Source organism: Hemitrygon akajei, chromosome 16 (genome assembly GCF_048418815.1).
Source record: "Hemitrygon akajei chromosome 16, sHemAka1.3, whole genome shotgun sequence".
Classification (NCBI taxonomy): domain Eukaryota; kingdom Metazoa; phylum Chordata; class Chondrichthyes; order Myliobatiformes; family Dasyatidae; genus Hemitrygon; species Hemitrygon akajei.
In genome coordinates, this window is record NC_133139.1 from 58,108,219 (window position 1) to 58,124,378 (window position 16,160).

Here is a 16,160-nt window from a genome sequence, read left to right on the forward strand (position 1 = left end):
AGGTATTGGAAAATATCCCTGAAAAGGTACCAGCTATTAACGGCTCAGTTAGAGTTGGAAAAATTGAGGCTGGACGCGGAACAGAAGAAGAGGGAGCATGAACTTAGGTTAAAACAGCTGGAAGCAGCTGAAAGGGAGAAGGAAAGAGCTGAAAGGGAGAAGGAAAGAGCTGAAAAACAGAGGGAGTATGAGGAGAAGGAGAAACAGAGGCAGCATGAGCTGGACATAGAGAAGTTAAAGCAAGAGAGAAGGGTCCAAGGGGCAGACCGAGAGGAGAGGTTTAATGTTAGTAGGGAGTTTAGGTTAGTACCTCCGTTCGAGGAGACAGATGTTGATAGTTATTTCTTGCATTTTGAAAAGGTGGCAGTGAATCAGAAGTGGCCCAGAGATCAGTGGGTGGCGTTGTTACAAAGTGTGTTAAAAGGGAAGGCACAACGGGCATATGCGGCGTTGTCTGTGGAGGAGTCTGAGAATTACGAGGAAGTAAAACAGGCTATCCTTCAGACCTATGAGTTAATACCTGAGGCATATAGACAGAAGTTCAGAGATTTAAAGAAAGTGTGGAATCAGACGTATGCAGAGTTTGCCTATGAGAAGGGTGTGCTCTTGGATCGCTGGTGTGCGGCAGAAAGGGTGGAGGAGGATTTCGATCATTTCAGGGAGTTAATTCTGATTGAGGAATTTAAAGGTTGTGTTTCGGATGATATCCGGATGTATTTGAATGAGAAGCCGAATAAGTCTATATCAGAATTTGCCAGGTTCGCAGATGAATATGTCCTAACCCACAAGACAAAGTTTTCCTTGAATAAGAGTTACCAGAAAGACTGTAGGAATGGTAGAGAAAGCCCGCCGGCTGTGGTAGAAATTAAGCCGGGAGCTAGTGGTAAAAGTAAGCAAGAAGAAAGGCAGGCTGGCAGGAGGGTTCCTGGTTTGACCTGTTTTAATTTTGGAAAGGTTGGTCATATTGCATCCAAGTGCTTTGCTCCGAGGAAGGAGATGGGAAAAGGGAACGCAGCAGTCCCTACAGGGTGTATTGTGTTGATCAGCAAATCGACGAGAAAGCCCCAGGTAGATAAAATACGAGAGGGGCGTGAGAAATTTATTTCAGAAGGGACCGTGTCTGTGAAAGAGGGAGTAACACCAATTCCAGTGTGGATCTGGAGAGATACTGGAGCTGAGCAGTCATTGATTCTCAGTAAGGTACTAGATTTTGGTCCTGAGACTGGAGAGGTAGTTTTGAGAGGCATAGGAAAAGGGACAGAAGCTGTACCTTTGCATGGGATCATTATAAATTGTGACCTGGTATCTGGTCCAGTTGAAATAGGGGTACGGCCAGAATTACCGAGAGACGGCGGGGACGTCCTTCTTGGTAACGATTTAGCAGGTGGTGAGGTGTGGTCAGCAATGAAGCTTACGAGCAAGCCTGTGAGTGTTGAGGACCCGCCCCTAGATTCCAAGATCTATCCCGCATGCGCGGTTACTCGCAGCATGTCGAGAAAGGCAGCTGAGAAAGAGACCAGTTTAAATCAGTCCAGTGTCGATTTGGCTGAGACGTTTTTACCGACCCTATACCAAGAGGGGTTAGGGGATGGTAAGACGGAGAATAGGGAGGTGAAAGAGAGTAAAGGAGAGGAGGTAGACCTACCCTTAGCCAGGAGGGAATGTATAGAGGCACGGAGTAAAGATGAGAAACAGATAAGGCAGTTAGAAGGTCCAGGGTTGGACATGGATGATCTGTCTGGCTTGACAGAACTGTTTAAAGAAGTTGAAAATTTTAAATGTGTTCCCGATAATGAAATAAGGGCAGTCCTAGATGAAAAGGATGCCGTTACCTTGAAGGAGTCTGCTGGGTTAGCAGATGAAATTGTTTTAACCCGCAGGGTTGAGTTTACTCCGGATGGGAGGCCCAGAGAGTAACTGGGAGGATCAGGAGAATTTAGAATTTGAAAAGGGGATGGGTATTGAAAGCCTGGAAGAGACAGATGTCCCATGTGAGTGTGTTCAAGATGTGGATGCACATGGTACTGAACCTAGTAATGCAACTCAGGAAAAGTCTGAGGTATCTGATTTAGTTGAAAAGGAACGCAGTCCTTTTGGGTCAGGTGGACTTGGTTCAGTGAAGAAAGGGTTAACCTTGGTACCAGTGGGAAGTGAGAATTCCCAGTTGTTTGTGTTAGAAGGTGTGTTAAAAGTTAGTGAGGAGATGGAAGCTGGTGTTGTGAATATTATTATTGAAGGAGAAGGGAAAAGTGTAGTTCCTAAATAGAATAAAGAAAATTTAAAGTCTGGATTGGTTTCAGAAGCAGTAACCAGGCTGAAGGAACAATGGCTTGTTAACAAGGTGCCTGTGAATCAATTACAGTTTGATTTGGAATGTAAAGGTACCCCACTCGCTAATGTTATTCAAGGGTGTGCTGTGAAGAGGCAGAATTTGAAATATTGTTTGGACAAAGAGGGATCACTTGCAGATGTGAAACTGAAAATTAATAGAATGAAGGGTCCTGAAGATAAAATTAATGACTTACTTAAAAATAAAGAATTGTGTGGAAGTTCAGAAGATGGGCTAAGTTTGGAAAACATTGTTGATAAAATAACTCCTATGAAAGGAGTATGCGAAAGCCTATTCCACACTGGTGAGCAAGCTAACCACGTGAGAGTTAAATGGAAAAGAGGCAAAGGTTGACAAAATGCCACTTTAAATAACAGGATCTGGTTTTGAGGGATTTTGACAAAGCATGCAAATAATAAAGACAACACCATGGAAGATTGACTGTTAAGTTTAAAAGTAAAGATTAGTATTTGCATAAACTTTTGTAATGTACTACAGAATAATCACACATGTATTGGTTCACATTTTGTAATATACACTTAAGCTAAGATCACAACTCTATAGTTTTGTTTTGCTGAAGAAAAAGAATAAAAATAGGTGGTTATTAAATTGGAGTCTGATGCTACAGGAATTTATTAAGATACTAAGATATTAAAGGAAGTGACAATGTAATCGCTAACGGTTTAGATGCTAAGTTGAATGTATATCTGTATTACTCTGTAGTGAAAAACTCTTTTGTATTGCGTTAGATTCTGAAATTCTGTAAGACTCGGTATTAGTTAATTTTCCCCTTTGGTGAAAATTCTTAGGATGGGGGTGTTACGAATGGTGAACAACTCTGATGGGCAGAAGGGTACAGAATCGCCAATGCCCCCCCCCCCTTTTGGAGAATCGCAAATCGCTACTATTCCAATGCTGTTATCAAGGAAGGGAGAGAGACACAGGACTCTGCCAGGGCAGTTGTTATTGATAACAGCTCATGAAAATTAATGAGAGAGAGGCACAGCTAAGGTGGAATGTCTCCAGCTAACAAAAGAGAACGGAACCATTGATTACTGCTATTGTCTTTTGGAGAAGGTTTGTGTACTTGGTACTGTTCTATTCATTGAAACCCCTCAGGGGGCAACCAGAGTAGGCTGGTTCGCTGGGTTGCTTCATCCCAACCTGATTGACACCTGAGACCCCGTGAGTGGGGGTAAAAGTAGTGTCTGGGGCAACACCCCTCAGACGCACCAGGAGAGACGCTACGAGACTGGTGGGGGCTTGTGTGTGTGTCCACCCTTGTCTGGGTGACGAGTCCACCACGGAAGAACGGTCTAGCTAAAGGACGGAGGAGTCATACGTGAATGGCCACAACAACGCATCGATGGATCAAAATCGTAAAGGAAAGTTGACAAGTCAATAGCTGTTACTGTTCTCTCTCTCTCTCTCCAACAATTGAAACACCGCGACCAACAACTATCGCAGCCTGCATGAACTGAACTGAACTTTATATTTCCATCTGACAATTCATTATCCCTTAGACAATGATAGAGCTTATTTCTTATTGATTATTATTATACCCGCACTTTTAGGTTTAGTATTGATGACGTATATTATCTGTATATTTGCATTGATATTATTTTTGTGTATTTTTACTAATACTGTTGAAAATAGTATCACCAGACTCCAACGGACACTTCTATCTTTGCTGGTAAGACACCCAGTTACGGGGTTCGTAACACTATCATTTCGCATTTCCCCCTCCCCCCACTACTTTCAAATCTCTTAGTATTTGTCTCTTCAGTTAGTCCTGACGAAGGATCTCGGCCCGAAACGTCGACAGCGCTTCTCCCTATAGATGCTGCCTGGCCTGCTGTGTTCCACCAGCATTTTGTATGTGTTGTTGTTTGAATTTCCAGCATCTGCAGATTTCCTCGTGTTTGCAGATAGATACTTAGTTTTTTTTCTAAAAACAGTTTTTCATTGGGCGTGTAAGTTAAATGGAAAATGGCGCTGATTTTTCTTCACTAGAGATTACATAGGCATTTTTCTCTTTCTTTAATTTTATTGTTTTGGCATTTTTGGAGATTGTTTTTGCATTCCCCAGCTTGTTATTAAGGATTAAGTATAAACATTTTTCTTCTCTGAACTTTTATGCTGGATGTGGGGAGCCAGATGTTGTAGAGCAATGCAGGCCCTTTGGCCCATGATGTTATAGACAATAATAGGTGCAGAAGTAGACCATTCGGCCCTTCGAGCCTGCACCGCCATTTTGAGATCATGGCTGATCAATTACTATCAATACCCGGTTCCTGCCTTGTCCCCATATCCCTTGATTCCCCTATCCATAAGAGAACTATCTAGCTCCTTCTTGAAAGCATCCAGAGAATTGGCTCCACTACCTTCCGAGGCAGTGCATTCCAGACCCCCACAACTCTCTGGGAGAAGAAGTTTTTTCTTAACTCTGTCCTAAATGACCTACCCCTTATTCTCAAACCATGCCCTCTGGTACTGAACTCTCCCAGCATCTGGAACATATTTCCTGCCTCTATCTTGTCCAATCCCTTAATAATCTTATATGTTTCAATCAGATCCCCTCTCAATCTCCTTAATTCCAGCGTGTACAAGCCCAGTCTCTCTAACCTCTCTGCGTAAGACAGTCCAGACATCCCAGGAATTAACCTCGTGAATCTACGCTGCACTTCCTCTACAGCCAGGATGACCTTCCTTAACCCTGGAGACCAAAACTGTACACAATACTCCAGGTGTGGTCTCACCAGGGCTCTGTACAAATGCAAGAGGATTTCCTTGCTCTTGTACTCAATTCCCTTTGTAATAAAGGCCAACATTCCATTAGCCTTCTTCACCGCCTGCTGCACTTGCTCATTCACCTTCAGTGACTGATGAACAAGGACTCCGAGATCTCTTTGTATTTCTCCCTTACCCAACTCTACACCGTTCAGATAATAATCTGCCTTCCTGTTCTTACTCCCAAAGTGGATAACCTCACACTTATTCACATTAAATGCCATCTGCCAAGTATCTGCCCACTCACCCAGCCTATCCAAGTCACCCTGAATTCTCCTAACATCCTCATCACATGTTACACTGCCACCCAGCTTAGTATCATCAGCAAATTTGCTGATGTTATTTTCTATGCCTTCATCCAAATCGTTAACGTAAATGGTAAACAGCTGTGGTCCCAATACCAAGCCCTGTGGCACCCCACTAGTCACCACCTGCCATTCCGAGAAACACCCATTCACCGCTACCCTCTGTGTTCTGCTCACCTTTCAATCTACTTCATGATTAATTCCATCCTGTAGAGAATTCCATTCGTCTTTCATTATGAGCCTATTTAGGAGTCTCTTAAATGTCCTTAAATGCCTCTATGACTACCCATGGCAGATCCTTCCATGCACCCACCGTGTAATGGAACGGTTTGTTCCATGTGTATGAAACAAACACATCTCTGAAATCTCTATACTTTCCTCTAATCACTGTAAAATTGTGCCCTCTTGTATTAGCCATTTCTGTTGGGAATCCGTTCCATGTTTTAATGATTATTCAGCCTCACCAGTGTCCATTGTTCCAGCACAATAATACTCTGTAAAGCAATGGAAGGCATCAAAGTAAATTGATATTTAAATTGCATATATATTAGTTAGAAGCAAGGCCTGTAAGTGCGAAGAAGAACCAGTTAACATGACTTGATATGGTGGTGTGTTGCTCTGTAGTGTTTGGCGTTTTATATTCAGCAAAACATTTTTTTCCTCTGCAGGGCTTTTCTATTTCTCTCGTATTCATATTTCCTGCAATATCTTCAGGTCAGACACCTCTTACAAGAATAATTAAGTAATTTTCCATATATACAGGATTCTGACCTGTTAGATATTATTTTAAAAATGAATCCTTTAATGAAAGATTTTATTGGGAAAATTTATGATTTGTTACAACAGCACAGTTACCCTTCACTTAAGATTAAGCAAGATTGGGAGAGAGAGTTTAACATGACCTTGATAACAGTAGATTGGTTGCGGATTTTGAAGTTGGTTAACTCTTCTTCAATCTGTGCCAGTCACTCTTTAATTTAATTTAAAATTGTACATCGTTACTATTTGACAAAAGAGAAACTGTCTAAAATGTTTCCTAATGTTGATAGTCAGTGTGACAGATGTAAAACCAAGACAGCCACATTGACACATGTTTTGGTCGTGTTCTGTGTTGAAACATTTTTGGAAGTCTATTTTGTCTGCAATTTCTAAAGTTTTAAAAATTAATTTACAACCTAATAAACTGACAGTTTTATTTGGTATAATCCCTCAATATATTCATGGTATTTCTCCATCAGACCAACATGTAATTGCATTTGTTACATTATTGGCCAGAAGGGTTATTTTGTTGAAATGGAAAGATGCTTCTGCTCCTACTTTGATACATGGTTTTCCCAGGTGATGTTATATCTTAGTTTGGAGAAAATCAGAAGTCGAACTTTTGACCCTCGATTTGATTTTGTGAAAAGGTGGGGTTCATTCGCCCGCTACTATCTGATTTGAGTTAATTAATACAGTTTCCTTCTGATTTTTCTTTAAATGGATTTGAGTTGGCAGATTGATGATTTTTTTTAAGGAAGCTTGTATGATGTATAGCTCTGGGGTTGTACTCCCAATGTTTTTTTTCAGTTAGTAGGGGTTGTTATTTTTTAGTTAAGTAGGGGCTCTTTTTTTTCCTTTTTCAAAAAAATTAACACTTTATTTTTTCTTATTATATTGCTTTGCTTTGTTAATCAGTTATTTGCTAATTTAATTCTTCATTGTACATAATGACATATTGACAATGTATTTTTTGCTGATCTTCAATAATAATTAATAAAAAAGATTTTTAAATGATACTAACCCTGACTGGGAGCGAAGCATTAAGGCAAAGCGAGGTGCTCTCGACATGATTTCCTGCTACCGAGAACTGCTTCATGAGAGGAAACTTACAAAAAATGCAGTCAAATCTCAACACCTACTTGAAGAAGAAGCCTAAGTTAGAGGACCCACAGCCTAGTCTCTCCTCTAAGATGTAACCACCGCCCGCTTCCCTTCACAGCTGCTGTGATGTGTTGCTGCTCCACTGATGTACAGGTTAGGCCTATTTGCGTGTTTGTTACTCCATAAATCACTAATACATAAAATATCATATATCTCGAGTTTGATTTTTTAAAATTCAGGCACATAGCGCTCCACCTCCAAGAAATGCATTAAGCGGGGTCTGAGCATACTTCTTTGAAAAAAAGTGGTACCTAACATATTTATCATTTGCTGTGTAATTCACAGACGTCTTGTCACAAAAAATCCAAGTCATTGAATATTCTATCACTGTACATGCTCTCAGTTCTTAACTATTTCAGGAGCTTTGTATTGAGAAGGAACAGTTTGAACATTTGGTGTTGCAGAAGTCAAAAGGAAAGTCAAAAGCTCTCAGAAGGAAACTGTTTGAGATGCTTTAAAATGTTTTAAAAAGTTTAAGTCAAATCAGTCACCTCCACATTTCTGTCCAAGTTAACATTATCAAGATTAGCTGTAGAGACCTTTTCCAATTCCCAAGCCTCTCTGAGTTAGAAGAGAAAGAAAAAAAGGTATCAGATCCTGATCTTCAAGTATACTGTGCCTACCTGAGTGAGCTGCATATAGACACGTCAGAGATTTCAGGATCGCTAAATCCATTCCTGAACACTTGTAATGAGGAATTAACAGAATGGATGGACGAAGAACTGATGTCGCTACAAAATGACTTTGAGCTGAAGGTGAGGTTCAAAACATTATATCAAGAGTTTTGTTCAGAGAAAGAAATCTCTGAACACAATCCCGCACTGTGGAAAAAGATCAAAATTTTCTTTCGGAAGAAGGACTGTCGATGTTTTGGGCCAAGATCCTTCGTCAGGACCGACGAAGGTCTCAGCCCGAAACGTCGACAGTGCTTCTTCCTATAGATGTTGCCTGGCCGGCTGCGTTCCACCAGCACTTTGTGTGTGTTGCTTGAATTTCCAGCATCTGCAGATTTCCTTGTGTTTGCTTTACAAAATTTTCTGTATTGCCTTTCCAACATCATACTGGTGGAGCATAGTTTCAGCATAGTCACCCAACTTCTTTTAAAGCAAAACAGACTGCATATTACTGTAGCTGACATCACTGCACGAAGCCCATCTTGCACATTGAAAGGTGAATAAGTAATGAAGTAATGCATGCTCCAAAATTGTTGATGAAAATTGTTTATACTGTAATTAAAGGAATAATTTTATTTAAAAACACAAAATGCTGGCAAAACTCAGCAGGCCAGACAGCATCTATGGGAGGAGAATTTTATTTGTTGCTTTAAATAGATTTGAATAATTTTTGCAATTATTTGTCACTGTTTTGAATTTGCAGTTCCTATTTTCCTTCTCTATGTATTGTAAATCAAAATTTTTTATAGTCTTTGTAACGGCTGGAAAGGGAGAGGGGGGCCCTGGGGATGTTGACTAGGAGCCAAAGTGGTGATAATCCATAAAAGATTTGGGGACCACTGGTCTAACTAATCCTCCTTAAGTCTGCTCTAAAGGGTTGCCCTGCAATTTTGAGGCTATTTCCTCTAGTTCTGGACACTCCCACCACAAGAAACATCTTCTTCACATTCACCTTATTTAGACCTTTCAACGTAAGACCATAAGACATAGGAGCAGAATTAGGCCCTTCAGCCCATTGAGTCTACTCTGCTATTCCATCATGGCTGATCCTGGATCCTACTCAACCCCATATACCTGCCTTTTTGCCATAATCTTTTGATGCCCTGACCAATTGGGAAACTATCAACTTCTGCTTTAAATATACCCACGGACTTGGTGTCCACTGCAAGTCTGTAGCAGAGCATTCCACAGTTTCATTTCTCTCAGGTGGAAAAAAATTCTATCCTAAAAGCTCACCCCTCAATTTTGAGGCTGTGCCCTCTCGTTCTGGATACTCTCAGCAGAGGAATAATCCTCTCTGCATCCACCCTATCTAGTACCTTCAACATTCAAAAAGTTTCAATGAGATCCCCCTCCCCCCAGCTTTCTAAGTTCCAGTGAGTACAGGCCCAAAGCTGCCAAACACTTCTCACATGTTAACCCCTTCATTCCAGGAATCGTCCACATAAACCTCCTCTGAATTCTCTCCAATGACAACATATCCCATCTGAGATATGGGGCCTGAAACTGTTGACTTTTAAAGCCTCAGCATTATTTCTTCGTTTTTATATTCTATTGCCCTTGAAATAAATGCAAACTTTGCATTTGCCCTCTTTACCACAGATTCAACATGTAAATTAACCTTCTGGAAGTCTTGCATAAGGACTCCAAAGTCCTTTTGCACCTCTGATATTTGAATTTTCTCCCCATTTAGATAATAGTCTACACTTTAGTTCCTTTTACCAAAATGTATTATCATGCATTTTCCAACACTGTGTTCCATCTGCCACTTTTTTACCCATTCTTTCAATTTGTCTAAGTCCTTCTGCATTCACATTGCTTCTGCAGCACTACCTACACTACCTATGTTCATGTCATCCGCAAACTTTGCCACAAAGCCATCAATTCCATTATCCAAGTCATTGACAACGTGAAAAGTAGCAGTCCCAATACTGACCAGAGGAACATCAATAGTCACTGGCAGCCAACCAGAAAAGGCCCCCTTTATTTCCACTCGCTGCTCCTGCCTGTCAGCCAATCCTCTATCCATGCTAGTATCTTTCCTGTAATGCCATGGGATTTTATCTTGTTAGGCAGCCTTATGTGAGGCACCTTAACAAATGCCTTCTTAAAATCCAAGTAATTGACATCTACTGTCCCTCTTCGAAGAACTCTTAACAGATTTGTCAGGCAAGATTTCCCTTTACCTCATGACCAATGCATCTGCTATCTCTTCAGCAACATCTTACAGTACTCTGGGATGTAGTCCATCTGGTCTAGGTCACTTATTCACTCCAAGACCTTTCAGTTTGTCTAGCATCTTTTCCTTTGTAATAGCAATAACACTCGCTTCTGCTCCCTGACACTGATAGACCTCTGACACACTGCTAGTGTCTTCCAGAGTGAAGAATGATGCAAAGCACTCAAGTTCATCCGCCATTTCTTTGTCCCCCATTGCTACCACACCAACATTATTTTCCAGTGGTCCAATATACTCTTTATATAACTAAAAGAACTTTTAGTATCCCTGCTTTATATTATTGCTTAGTTTGCCCTCATTTCATTATTTCCCCTCCTTATGGCTTTTTTAGTTCCCTTTTGTTGGATTTTAAAAACTTCCCAATCATCCAACTACCCAGTCACTTTTGCTACATTATATGTCCTTTCTTTGGCTTTTATACAGTCCTTAAGACCATAAAACGTAGGAGCAGAATTAGGCCATTTGGCCCATTGAGTCTGCTCCACCACACAATCACGGCTGATCCTTTTTTACTCTCCTCAGCTCCACTCCCTGGACTTCTCTGTAACCTATGATGCCTTGTCCAGTCCAGAACATATCATACCCTACTTTAAATACACCCAACAACCCAACCCCGACAGCTGCATGTGGTAACAAATTCACCTCCCTTTGGCTAAAGAAATTTCTCCACAGCTCTGTTTTAAATGGATGCCACTCTATCCCGAGGTTGTGCCCTTTTGTCCTAGTCTACCCCACCATGGAAAATATTCTTTTCGCATATACTTTGTCTAGGCCTTTCAACATTCGAAAAGGTTCAATGAGACACAATCCCCTTTCCAGTCCTTTTAAATTCCAGCGAACACAGACCCAGAGGTCCTTGTAAAAGAACCTTTTCATTCATGGAATCATCCTCATGAATGTCCTCTGAACCCACACCAATGTCAGCACATCTTTTCTTAGGTGACAAGCCCAAAACTGTTCACAATACTCTAAGTGAGGCCTCACCAGTGTCTTATAAAGCTTTGGCATCACATCCCTGCTCGTGTATTGTAGACCTCTTAAAATGAATGCTAACATCTAACATTGTATTTGCCTTCTTCACTACCAACTCTACCTGCAAGTTAACATCTATGGTGTTCTGCACAAGGACTTTCAAATCCCTTCGTATCTCAGATTTTTTGATTTTCTCCCCGTTTAGAAAATGCATGACCATGCATTTTCCAACATTATATTTCATTGTCCACTTTCTGGACCATTTTCCTAATCTGTCCAAGTCCTTCTGCAGAGTACCTGTTTCCTCAATACTACCTGCCCCCCACCAATCTTCATATCACCTGCAAAGTTGGCAACAAAGCTAAGTCATTGATACGCAGCATAAAAAGCGGTCCCCTGACTCCTGTGGTACACCAGTAGTCACTGGCAGCCAACCAGAAAAGGATCCTTTTACTCCCACTCGTTGCCTACCACCAATCAGCTAGTGCTCTAACCATGCCAGTTACTTTCCTTTAATAGCATGGGCTCTTAACTTCCCTTGTCAGCCACAGTTGCCTACCATTGCTTGCCATTTGAGAACAACTTCTTCTGTGGGACTCACCTATCCTGTGTCTTGTGAACTATTCCCAGAAACTTCAGCCTCCTCTGCTCTGCCATCATCCCTGTCAATATCCCCCACCAATCCACTAGTTGGATTCGGTAATGGTTAGTAATGCACAATCACCAGCTTGAAGCAAGTCACACAATTCCAATACAAAATCAATTCCAGAGCACCAATCTCCCGCCGTTTTTTCTCCAACCCCTTCTTCATCCACTCCACCTCATTCCAACCCACCTTCCAAGCCCTTTCCCATTCAGCCCAAATGTCGAACCATCAACCCCCTTCCCATCCACCCCCAGTCCCTCCAAACTCCCCATGCACTATGCACCCCCCCAACTAATTCATTATAGGGAAGATTACACACCTTTGCTGATGACACAAAGGACCAAGCTGCAGCAGTGATACAAAGTAGTTTAATGAACCATGTAGGATTTAAGAAACCTGCATACTTTTCACAGTCATCTATAAAATGAGTTTACTCAGCTCAACTAAGCCATCAGTCTTTGGGTTGCTTCTTTTCCTGTTCCTTCCTTTCCCTGTTAATCTGCTTGAACTTCAGTTTGCGAGGGTCCAGTCCATATGCCTGCAGCCTGCTGCCACTGAACATTCGTCCACCTAGCTTCACCTGTGAAGTCAGCCACTTATTCTTCCTTCTGGATTTCTTCCTCCCAACGGGTCGCTCCGACTGCTTGCCCGGAGTGACCTGAGGAGCAGATGACATTCCTAGCCCTTTGCTGGCTGTTGTTTCTTGTGTTGCTGCTGGATTCACACTGCCACTCTGTTTGGGAAAGAAGACATCCTCGTCCACTTTGACATCTAGTTGTCCATCTGGGCTTGGGCCGGACCTACTCCCCTCCTGCATCCTGGCCTTTATCAGTCTGTCCCGTCGTTTTTTCCCAACTTTGGATTTTGCAGGTGCTTTAGACTGGGATTCATCTTCCCTGCAGGGCAAACACATTTTTAATGAGTTAGTACTTAACCTGTTATCTATTATTAACACCGGAGCACATTATCTTGGTGGGGTGAACCTCTGCACTTTAACAGCACCACCATTACTGTCACGGAAAGGGCTGGTGTTTGAAACACGCTGAGTGGGAGAGGCAACTGGATGTAAAAATCATGGCCAATCTGACTGTGAAAATCATAATGGCCTATCTGAATAGGCCACTGACTCTTCAGATTTGGTACCTTAATCCAGCCAAGGTTATTTATTTATTAATTTACTTTCTATTTATTTCTTTGTTTACTTATTTAGTGATACAGCACAATAACAGGCCCTTCTGGCCCAATTACCCCCACGTAACCCCATAGGTCTTTGGGATGTGGGGAGAAACCGAAGCACCTGGAAGAAACCCACACAGTCACAGGGAGAACATACAAACTCCTTACAGAGAGCAACGGGAATCAAATCCCAGTTGTTGGCATTGTAATAATGTTACGCTAACCACTACACTGCTGTGCCACCCCAAATGATGAGAAGAATATCTGAGATGGAGTGAGTAGTAGTGGACATGGGAAACTATAGGCAAGATGGAGCACATAAAGCAAAGAACACTACAGCACAGTACAGGCCCTTCGACCCACAATGTTGTGGTAATCTTTTAATCTATTCTTTGATCAATCTAACCCTTCCCTCTCACCCTCCATTTTTCTATCATCCATCTTAGAGTTTCTTAGATGTCTCTAGCAGAAGCAACCCTTGGAGGCCGAAGTGTCAAGTTTGACTTTGTATCTGGATTCAGCACTCTTTGATTGAATAGGTGAAGTGTGCCTATCGAGAGTTGTTTGCAGGATTATAGGGCAGGAAGGCAGACAGTGAATGACAAGTAAATGAACAAAACATTTAGAATTTAAATAATTCATTTTCACAGATGATAATAATAAAAGTCAGTTAGACAACCCCAAAGAATGCACTTAGTAAAATCTGTTTTACTTTAAAACCACAGATAAAACTTGGACGATACATACTCAGTGGTCACTTTATTAGGTACACCTGCTTTTTAATAAATTTATCTAATCAGCCAATGATGTGTAGTAACTCAATGCATAAAACCATGCAGACATGGTCAAGAGGTTCAGTTGTTGTTCAGACAAGACATCAAAATGGGGAAGAAATGTGATCCATATGATTTTGACTAGATAGCTGGTGCCAGACTAGATGGTTTGAATATCTCAGACACCACTGACCTCCAAGGATTTTTACGCACAACAGACTCTAGAATTTACAGAGAATGAATCGAAAAACGGAAAAAAAAATCTAGTGAGTGACAGTTCTGCAGGCAAAAATGTTGTTAATGAGAGGGGTCAGAGAAGAATGGCCAGATTGGTTCAAGCTGACAAGGAGGTGACAGTAACTCAAATAACCACATATTACAATATTTGCATATTATGCACTGCCTGTTGACCAATCAGATTTGTGTGTAACTGCAGTATAGAACAAAAGATGACTGGGATAACTTGAGGGAAATTCCCATAACAACTAAGGGCTGCAATGAAGCAACTGTGAAAATGCAAGTAATGTGTTGGCTCACTGTGTTGCAATTTATTATAGATACTGAAAGCAGAAACATTTGCCTAAAACCTATTTTTGAATAGCTGAAAGTGGCATTTTTGCCAGCAATATTAACAAAAAGCCCCAAATAGAGAGGAAACATTTTTGTGAACAAACAAAATTCTTTGCAGTGAATGTGGAGCAAAGACAGTATTGGGTGGAATCATTCTTTCTGCCCCAGTAAACCCGCACGTCAGTACTGTAAACATTTCCAAATGCTTTGTCATTGCAGTAATCACATAGAAGCTGACACTTCCCTTCTCCATTTGGGTTCCTGTCATTATCTAGATAACTGATGATTTGACACAGCTGACAGACGACACTTACGGCAGTGCAAAAGACCGAAAAATCTGCTGCTTTTTCCAGGGATTCTGAGACTTCTTCCGATAAACCTTCAGGTCATTAAGCTCTTCTTTCTCAGTTCTGACAAAATACAAAATTGTGATTTTATTGGGTTTGTACTTGTGACATGAGCCGTCATGCAGACAGTTGTGCCGTTATACAGAGTCACATATTCTCACCAAGTTTATGGACCGATAAAATTAACTGTATATTATTACATTTTAGGAGGTCTCTTGTTAAGATATAATATCACAAAGATAAACTAATGTCACTCTTATTGCCCTGTCCCTGTCCAACACCCTAACTATGATAATGAAAACATCACTTCTGGGAAATTCCAAATACTCACAAGGAAAGAACTGGGAATGATAAAAGTCCAGACCCTGCACAATTTGAGCACATGGACATTGAGTTATTCTATTTATTCCAGATGATCAAGTATTTAGTTATAATGAGTGCCCTGCAAGATAATGCTAGTTTTACTGACCTGAACTGACAGGTTTTCTTTAGCGAACACCAAGCATTAAGCTCTTTATCATCTGCTGCCAAAATCTGAAAATGAAGAGACAATGCTTAGTGTTAGACTGGATACTAAGCTAAAGACACACTGGCCACAAACCTGCATACTGCAGAGTTTGTATCTGAGGACAGTCCAGTTCTGCAGAGCAGTAGTGCAGGCTTGTGAAGCTGCTGCCTCATGGCTCCTGTGACCCAGATTCAATCTTGCCCTCAGGTGCTGTCTGTGCATCTGGACACAACACCTGGGCATCTATACCCACAATGCAGCCACTGGTGGTCAAGCCACATGGCTCAAAGAAAGTTTAACAAGTAAAAGGTATAAGCTCTTTCTAAATCTACCACTAGAGCTTGCTATGCAAGGATTCACTTGTTTTACACATTCCATTGCTATGAGATCATTATCAATGCCCCACCCACCAGTGTGGTGTTTGCAAGCATTCAGCTCACACTTGTACTTTCAGTGTAATCAGATGAGCTACAAAATCTATGTAAAGGCAAGAGCTGATTCAACGCTACTGAGGAAATAGAACACAGAACACTACAGCACAACAACCTAGATTATTCCTCCTCCCACCCTGTCTCCTGCAAAAATGCTATCCCTTTCTCTCAATTCCTCTGCCTCCGCCGCATCTGCTCTCAGGATGAGGCCTTTCATTCTAGGACAAAGGAAATGTCTTCCTTTTTTAAAGAAAGGGGCTTCCCTTCGTCCACTATCAACTCTGCCCTCCATCGCGTCTCCCGTAATTCACGCACCTCTGCCCTCACCCCATCCCCCCTCCAGCCCACTAGGGATAGAGTCCCCCAGTCCTCACCTATCACCCTACCAGCCTACAGATCCAACGTATAATCCTCCGTAACTTCCGCCACCTCCTACAGGATCCCACCACCAGACACATCCTCCCCTCCCCCCCACTC

At 41.6% G+C, this 16,160-nt stretch overlaps 1 protein-coding gene across 2 annotated transcripts in view; it reads right to left on the bottom strand.

The window, feature by feature from the left end:
- Positions 1–12,230: 12,230 nt before the first annotated feature.
- Positions 12,231–16,160, bottom strand: part of kri1 (KRI1 homolog) — a 67,543-nt gene continuing 63,613 nt past the window's right edge. For both annotated transcript variants that reach the window (XM_073068949.1, XM_073068951.1), the window contains exons 17-19: positions 15,214–15,278; positions 14,712–14,807; positions 12,231–12,774 (exon numbers count right to left, since the gene is read on the bottom strand). In XM_073068949.1, the coding sequence (XP_072925050.1) occupies positions 12,330–12,774; positions 14,712–14,807; positions 15,214–15,278 (606 nt within the window). In that variant the 3' untranslated portion in view covers positions 12,231–12,329. The remainder of the gene's footprint in view (positions 12,775–14,711; positions 14,808–15,213; positions 15,279–16,160) is intronic.